This window comes from Microtus oregoni, unplaced genomic scaffold (assembly GCF_018167655.1).
Source record: "Microtus oregoni isolate MIOR12 unplaced genomic scaffold, Mior012 000063F_ref0000156, whole genome shotgun sequence".
Classification (NCBI taxonomy): domain Eukaryota; kingdom Metazoa; phylum Chordata; class Mammalia; order Rodentia; family Cricetidae; genus Microtus; species Microtus oregoni.
In genome coordinates, this window is record NW_024543873.1 from 1161191 (window position 1) to 1169891 (window position 8701).

Sequence of the window (8701 nt, forward strand, 5' to 3'; positions counted from 1 at the left end):
TCTTCTCACTGGGGACTTGTCCTGTTCCTGTTCTTAGGTGTTTGTTCCCACAGGGTCGAGTTAAGGTGAGGATGGTACAGTGTGACAACAGAGAAGAATAGATGTCTGAGCGAGGATTGCCGTTGGTCTTGAGAAACTTTTGTGACTTGTGGAATAGAAAAGATGACTCAGAGTTTGAACCCTTCTTTTATCTTCTGTTAAATATTTTCTCAATAATGGACATCCACACCTTACTGACCCCCAAAAAGGACATGAAATATTTTGAATACACAACTCTTTATTGCTGAAGGGATAAGGTGTCACAGCCATCAGAAGGTGTCACTGAAACCTGAAGATCCTGTCTTCATCTGAGGCCTGGACAGGATGATGCTTCAGGACTCCTACAAAAGCTTACTGCAAGGTGTCCTGGCCATCAGAAGATGCACACTGGAGAATCTGAGACTTCTGATGTTTCCTGTATTGGCCTCTTCTTTTCTTAAACCAGCTCTGCAATAACATGGTGAAAGAGATGGCTTTAGTGTATTCAACAGTCAGTATCACAAGTGGAAAAAACAACTCTGTGTAACAGTAAATGCCAGTGAGGCTTTAGATTGACCAGACTTTTCTAAACAAGGACACACAAAATCCTATGCAACCCCAGCCCTGGAAGTCAGAATTCAGAACAACCGGAAATGGGAAATTCATTAGCTAGTACCTTTCCCATCTTATGTTCTTTCAAGGAAATGGGAAATATGGCTCTAAGAAAGAGAACGGGGATCAGTAAATCAGGATATGGAGAAGACCAGATATCAAAGGGTCTTCAGGTATTACAATCTACACACTCTCTGCCAAGTAAAATGTACCTCGTCATTCCCTTGAATTATCTGACTTACTTTAACTACTGCTTAGAATAATGATATCTCTCCTGACTCTCTGGAAAGTCACACCCCACTGCATGAATTCTTGTCTATGTAATCCTCATGATATATGCCTATAATTGAGAAGATGGGAGAGCTCATATTTGGCCTTGAATCTATGTTAACAAAGGCCTAATTGGTCCCAATTCTGGTTTCCTTTGAATAGGTGCAGGAACAGCTGAAACAAGTGCCATAGATTATTCAAATTTGATTGTTGGAGATGATCCCAAGATTTCTGATCTAAGTTGAAGAGCCAGAAACCTGAATATATTACTAATTTCTTTTACTGTGACCCTGTACTGTTTTATCCATGAAAGATCTACTAAAAGGCGAGGCCCTTGCTGGGTGACTGTGGAGGTTTCTGTGTCTTCCCATAGAGGCCTCTTATCTCCTATGCACAGGAAAGGAAGCTGCTGCGAAGTGATGGGCCAATGCCTGGGCCAAGTCTGGTTTTCAGCAGGCTTCCTGAAAATTCAGCAGCCTATTGGTCTAAGAGAGGAGAAGAGAGTGAAGATGAGGTGTTGGGAACGGGCTGCCAATGCCCTGGAGAGCATCCATGAGTAACTGCTTTTTAAATAAGTAGAGGAGAAAGGACTGGTGGATGATGAGGAAAGGAAGGTAGAAAGGGTAAGTGAGGGGACAAGATTAGTCGATAGAAAGAAGAAAGAAAGCAGAAGATAAGAGAAGGGGAAGAGGAAAAGGAAGGGAGAGAAAGGAAGGAAAGATAGAAGACATAGATCAGGACACTGTTATCAATCTCTGGTGACTGGATCCCTATAGCTTAGTGTCAGCATTAACTGGACCATTGATTCTTGTCGTGCTCAGCCTAATGGTAGAACCCTGCATCTTCACCCGCATGGCCAACTGCCTCAAACGGAAAATTACCGGTCCCTAGAAACAACTATGTCCTCCTAGAACAGGACAAGTCAATGATTGGACTCATGCCCTGTGATCTAGTGGGAAATGTGACAGTTTAGCCAGTGAAGAGGTTCCTCCATCTTCTATTCTTGTTGAGGCCATTTCAGGTAGAAATCGACTTTGATCTCTGTCATGGAGAATCCCACGGGAAATTAATTAATCTATTCTAGGGACCAAAGATCAGGGATATTCTAGCTAACTTAGCTGTGGTTAAACTTCCTGTTTGTATGAACCCCTTTGCCAGCTAACTGCTATCTTAGCTTCAGTAAACAGCTTGATTCAAACTGCTTACTTCTGCACAGGCATCTGCATTGGCTAAGCTAGATGCTAGGACATCTAGGTTTTAAGATGCCCTTACAACCCCCATGTTCTGGACACCTGTGGCCATGCCTACGTGCCCAGATACCTTGGTGTCATCCTAATCTGCTGGAATAAAGACTTTCCATTAGCTATAGACCGTGTGAATGGCCATCTCTGCTCACAACTATGGAGTGCTCTATCCTAATTGGAATGTGTTCATAACCTCCTCCCTTAAAGGCTCAGGGATCAAAGCAGAAGAACAAGCAGAAAACCTGGAATATACAAAGGTGCTGGATGACTCTAAAGGAACAAAAATCTATTTTCTGTACAAAAGGTCAAAAACCAAAATGAAGTCAACACAACACACTTCAACAATACACTTGATTGTACTGCCCTGTACAGACACCTCAATCCTAACTTCCAGTGGGGCTCCACACAAGGCGCCCATGTCAGGAAGGACAAGGGGTGCTGTGAGATTCACCACTTAGGATACTGGGATACCTGCTTCCTATCTCCCCTTAACTGTCAGAAAACAATCTCCTTCTTTCCCAGGCTCCTCCTCCTCCTCCTCCTACTCCTACTCCTACTCCTCCTACTTCTTCTCATTCCCCTCTCCTTTTTCTCCCTCCAGCATCTTCTCTTTCTGTTCCAGTGTTTCTGAATCTACTCTGGCATATATTTCTTTATCAAAACACGTAATTTCTCTGTGGAAAACCACTTTACTCCCATGATTTCAGCTCACCATTTTTCGATGGATGGCTTCTTATTGCTCCAGCACCTTAAGCAGGTGGGGTGATTACAAGGAATCACACTTGCCAAAAGAGTGTTCAAAGTCACAGCCTATCCCCAGCTCAAACAAACAAACAAAAACAAACAAACAAACAAACATCTTTCCCAAATTGACTTGGGAGAGCTAACACTACTCCAAGGGAGGCAGGCACAGATATTTGATGTTGTCATCTATAGGATTAGGGAAATGAGCCAATTCAGACAATTCATTCAGATATCTTGGGACTCCCTGCTTCCACCATGTAGGTAATAGGGTGAGGTCACTATCACCTGTGGACTTTTCACCTGGCCATAGTCTATGTCCTCTAATGTTTTCTGGGTTCAGGACAAAAGCTATGGTCTCAATGAGAGTTGAAGCTTGATAGTGATGCCCTACTTCTTGCCAACATGAAGAGCATCCTGGGCTCTGTTCTTATACCAGGAGATCCAACGTTTTTAGGCTGAACCTCCAGACAGCACTGTGAATTGTCACAATGTGGAGAGCAGTTAACAAAACCACCTCTTCCTTAATACATAGCCAGCTATGGAAATACAGTCACAATTACCTGTTAGATGTCACCATCCTCTCAGGCTCCTAGGGAATAAGGGTCCATTATATTGGGAAGTCCTCAAACTGCACATCGTTGAGTCCATGCCATTTCTCTTCCTCCCTGCATCTTCTATTATGTGGATGTATAGTCTAAAAAAGGCCAACTAAAGGACCAGAATCCATGAGGGGAACGCAAACAAATCAACATGATGCCTCCATGAACTCAATCAAAGCCCCAGCTGTCCAGTTAGCTTAGCCTCGAAATAATCACAAAGCAACTATATTAATTAAGTCACTGTTGGCATATTAGCTCTAGCTAATCTAGCTAGTTCTGCAGTGTATCAGCCTCTAAAGCTGCACTGCATCAGCCCCTAGAGCTCCAGTAAATCAGCCTATCTGGAGCTGCAATGTATTAGCCTCTCTCTGGTGCTGCAGTTCATGAGCATCTAGAGCTGTAGTGCATAGGCCACTAGAGTGATAGTGCATTAGCCTCTATATTTGAAGTACATCAGTATCTCTAGAGCTGATATTTATCATCTCTAGAGCTGCACTGCATCATCTTCTCTTGAGCTGCAGTGCATCAGTTTCTCTGGAACTGCAGTGTATTAGACTCTAGAGCTGTAGTGCATAGGCCTCTAGAGGTGCAGTTTCTCATCCTCTCTGGAGCTCCAGTGCATCATCCTCTCTGGAGTGATAGTCCATCAGTCTCTCTAGGGAAGCAGTACATCATCAGTCTCTTTAGAGCTGCAGTACAAATGGCTCTGGCGTGATAGTCCATCAGCCTCTCTAGAGATGCAGTGCATCATCAGTCTCATTGGAGCTGCGATTCATCAGCATCTCTAGAGCTGCAGTGCATCATCAGTCTCTCTAGAGCTGCAGTTCAAATGGCTCTGGAGTGATAGTCCATCAGTCTCTCTAGAGATGCCGTGCATCATCAGTTTCTCTAGAGCTGCAGGACAAATGGCTCTGGAGTGATAGTCCATTAGTCTCTCTAGAGATGCAGTGCATCATCAATCTCTCTAGAGCTGTGATTCATCAGCATCTCTAGAGCTGCAGTGCATCAGCCTCTAGAACTGTAGTGCATTGGCTTCTCTGAAGCTGCAGTGCATCTGTGTCTCCAGAGCTTCCTCCCAACAGTCTATAGGACTGCAGCACCTCTGTCTCTCTGGAGCAGAAGTACAGTGTCCTGTCATCTCGACAGGGGGAGAATGCCTCACTCCTTCAGCTTTTCTTTTCCAATCTCTCTTCCTCTCCATCCTGGGGGATTCTCCCTCTTCTCTCCCAGTTTCTCCAACCTGAGCCTGGTCCTACTCTAGTTTACACATTGTGGTGTTAGGATGTCAGTCATCAGGGGCTCCTAGGCAGGAATGCTATTCCGCACAAGCTACTGCTTCAGGTAGGGAATTTGCCTACATCAAGACTGCCCTGATCCATGCTGAAGGAAGTTAGCATGAATAGCACTCTGCACTGCCTTTCTCCTTTCTCATTTGCTATGGAGCAGTCAGTTTCTCTGGACTCATGACCTAAGCTTTTATCCCATGATCTAAACATTAGTTTTTAATGTCTGAAGAAAAGAAATTCATTTGAAAATAAGATAGCTACAGCTCTTTCTTCAAGTGAGCTCTATCTTTTCCCACATTCCAAAAAAACCACATGTTCAACATAGTGTCCTTTAAAGGAAAAGAATACTTTCAGTTTTTAAGTTAGTCAACAGAAGACACACTTGACCGTGGCTTGGCACCTTTGCTTTTTATGTATTTGCAAACACATAAAAACTTGCAAAGGTGTGTGATCTGCATGTGTATCTATGTGCAAATGCATACTCATGCTTGCAGAGTACCAAGGTCAGAGTCAAGCATCTTCCTAGCTTGCTCCCCACATGATTTACACTGTCAGGGTTGGCCCTGAACCTCAACTCAGCAACTGAGCTAATCTAGGTCTCCCTAAGGATCTGCAGTCTCTGCCTCCTGAATAAGAGATTCTGACTACAGGTGAGCTGACACCTGCTAAACTTTATGCTGAGGGTCCCAACTCAGATCTTCAGACTCATGTGGCAAGAGCTTTATTCTTCGGGCCCTCTCCTCATTACCAACCTGCATTTTGACGTTCTATAACTTCACCTGATCCCGTTTTCTTTACTCGATTAACTTAAATGAGCTCAATGTTATTCTTTTTGTTTAATTGTAACAAAATTAACCCTTTAAAGCTGTCAGCCACATACATGTCATAACACTGACATGACTATTTTGGCATTGTTTTTAGATAATCTAAACACAGCATGGGGGAACATGAAGGTTCAACTTTGCTGCTGTCTACATCGGCTTTCCACAAACTTACAAAGGTGGAGGGCCAATCATGCGCACTTGTGAGTGTCTTCCCACATGACTCTTGGATAAATTAAACAAAGGTTCGTTATGAAACACTAATTTCTCTCTGGCCTTACTTAATCCACACTTATAACTAAGTGTTTCTTTGTTGAAACAGAGCCCTGTTTTTCTCCTACTACTTGCTACATCAATTAGATGTTCCCAAGGTCACTTAGAGTCCTACTACAACAGTACACATAAGTACCCTGAAATGACCTGAGTGTCTGGACTTCAGTATTAATCACTGTACACATACCAGTAAACATTTATGTTTTCCTATATGCATGACCATATAATGCTCAATGCTGTCTACATATATGATGTTCCCATACTGATTATAAGTGTTCTGTGAATCTCAAATGGCTGAAAGACATTTGAGGAAATGTTCAACATCTGAGAAATGCAAATCAAAACAATTCTAAGATTCCATCTTATACCTATAAGAATGGCCATGATCAAAACACTGATGACAACTTATGCTGTAGAGGATGTGGGGTAAAAGGAACATTCCTGTATTGCTGGAGGGAGTGTAAACTTTACAGCCACTTTGGAAGTAAGAATGGCGATTTCTCAGAAAACTAGGTAACAATCCACCTCCAGACCAAGCAATACCACTGTTGGTTATATACTCAATCACACCACAAGAAGATCAGCTCAAATATGTTCATAGCAGCATTATTCGTAAGAGCCAGAACCTGGAAAGAACCTAGATGGCCCTCAACTAAAGAATGGAAGAAAGAAAAATATACATTTGCACAACAGTAAAAAAAAATGACATCTTGAAATTTGCAGCCAAATGGATGGATCTAAAAAACACCATATTGGATGATGTAACTCAGACCCACAAACACAAATATAATATATATTCACTCATAAGTGGTTTTTAGTCATAAAGCAAAGAAAACCAGCAATCCCAGGGAACTGAGACAACAAAGAGGACCCTCTGAGAGGCATAAATGGATCTACATAGGAATTAGAAAAAGACGAGATCTCCTGAGTATATTGGGCATGTGGGGGTTACAGGAGAGCGTAGTCGGGAAGAAGGGAAAGGGAAGGGGGAGCAGAGAAAAATATATAGCTCAATAAAGAAAATCAAATATGATAAAAATGATAAAAATTAGAAATGAGCTTTTAAATTTTTTTTTTCAGTCAAGAGACTATGCTGTCTCAAATAATGGGAAAGAACACTTAATGGATGCCCGTTCCATTTTTACCTCTGGAAAACTTCAAGACTCAGTGCTCAGTTACTATTTTAACCCAGACAAGGACACCTCTCACTCACGCATGCTTTTCATAATGGGTACAAGAAAATGGACCATGTCCTGAAGCAGAGTGCCCTGCCCAAACCCTTTTCGGATTTACTGACCCGCACTCTGGATTCTCCCAGGAACAAGCGCTTTGCAAGGTCCTTCCTGTGGGAAGAAGATGGAAGGTGGAGCTGTTAGTGAAATACAGCATTTCAGCTTGGCAAAATGAAGAGATTTCTGGAAATGGATCACAGGCAACACAAAACTATGTAGAAATGGTGAGCTCTAAAGTATGAAAGCGGCTTTTCATTGATCTTTATTTTATTGCAAAAATAACCACATTAATTTACACAAGGTGGATATGCTGTACTAGTAGAGGGATTGCTTAGAAACCACTAGATCTTGAGTTCAATTCCCATTATAAAACATGGGTCACAAAGAAGACGAGGATAAAAAAAAAGAAAACTTACAAAGAAATTGAGAGGCACCAAACAGTTTATAGAATTAACACTGTGTGTGTGTGTGTGTGTGTGTGTGTGTGTGTGTGTGTGTGTGTATTGATTTGACCACAAAAACATCCTTCCCATACCCAGTAACTAAACAAAGACCTCATGCTTGGGCTCAAACCAGATAGGGGCAACAGTGTGAAGAACATATCTCCTAATGAGATGCTGATGGATGGGTGCTAGAACAGCTACTGAAACAAGTCACATACCTTATGATCTCATCGGGGTACTTAGTTTTTTCAAAAACATCTTCCAACTCATTCAGCTGCATGGGTGTGAGACCAAACTGGATCCTTGGCCTTGTGCGCCGGACCTGTGGCACTCTGCCAGCAGCCATATTCTCCTGCTCCTTCAACTGTGGGTTTCTGTACCCTTGGTGGCTCCCATGGCTCTCATGCCTGATGTCATCACCAACGTAGTTGAAGTTAACAACGTGGGTCACATCATCCTCGTGGTGTGAGATGCCCTGGTTCTTTGGTTTGTCGGAACCTTTTAGAGACCCTTCTCCAAAGAAGACACTTTCTGTTGCTGCAGTGGCCTCGTGTTCAAAATCAAGGCTCACCTCAATTTCATTTACATCCAGTTTGTAGACATTGGGCTCCACTTGTTGGGATTGGAAAGCCATGATGAGACCTAAAAGAGAGTAGTGTCATCTCCATAAATGCTTTGTGGATTGAAATGACTTTGCAGCATGTGGGTTTTAGCAAGATTCACATCTGTCCTCTTTCCATCACACAATCCCTATAGGAGATACATGCCAAGTGAAAGAGGCTCTAGGGAGCATGTGCTGAATGTAACCAAATTGGAATCCAACCAAGTCCACCAAAGCCTTGAGGAATGATGTGAGGAGCAAGAAAGCTGTTGCAGGTGCGCAAGTAGGGATGAGGACACACATTTACACCGAGCACATGGCCTCTGGGTGAACCTCTGGAGAACTCTAGCTTCTGTATCTCACTGGGTGCACACTGCAAGATCTGGGAATTAAGTGGACATGGTTATGTCAGCTAGTGTTTGTCCCAGTTTCCTTGAGAGGACATTGAAAACACACCAACACTGTCCTCTACCTGAAGGAGTGCCATGGTTGTGAAGTGGAGTTTATGTAGGATTTGTGGGGACAAGTCACTGCAAAACATTTGACGTCACCATTGAA

At 42.8% G+C, this 8701-nt stretch overlaps 1 protein-coding gene across 1 annotated transcript; it reads right to left on the reverse strand.

The window, feature by feature from the left end:
• Positions 1–390: 390 nt before the first annotated feature.
• Positions 391–8176, reverse strand: LOC121439798 (rhox homeobox family member 1-like). The gene is made up of 3 exons (XM_041640421.1): positions 7761–8176; positions 7165–7210; positions 391–486 (listed from the first exon to the last, which is right to left on the reverse strand). The coding sequence occupies exons 1-3, from the start codon at positions 8174–8176 to the stop codon at positions 391–393; spliced, it is 558 nt and encodes a 185-aa protein (XP_041496355.1).
• Between the last annotated feature and the right edge of the window lie 525 nt (positions 8177–8701).

Bases quoted from the DNA above. Each gene is read 5' to 3' on its own strand.
- LOC121439798 (XM_041640421.1), bottom strand. From the start codon at position 8,176: ATGGCTTTCCAATCCCAACAAGTGGAGCCCAATGTCTACAAACTGGAT. The intron at 7,211-7,760 runs GTATGTGACTTG...TTCTTCCCACAG, and splicing joins TACCCCGATGAGATCATAAG to GAAGGACCTTGCAAAGCGCT. The intron at 487-7,164 runs GTCAGTAAATCC...ATGTTATTGCAG, and splicing joins TGGGAGAATCCAGAGTGCGG to AGCTGGTTTAAGAAAAGAAG.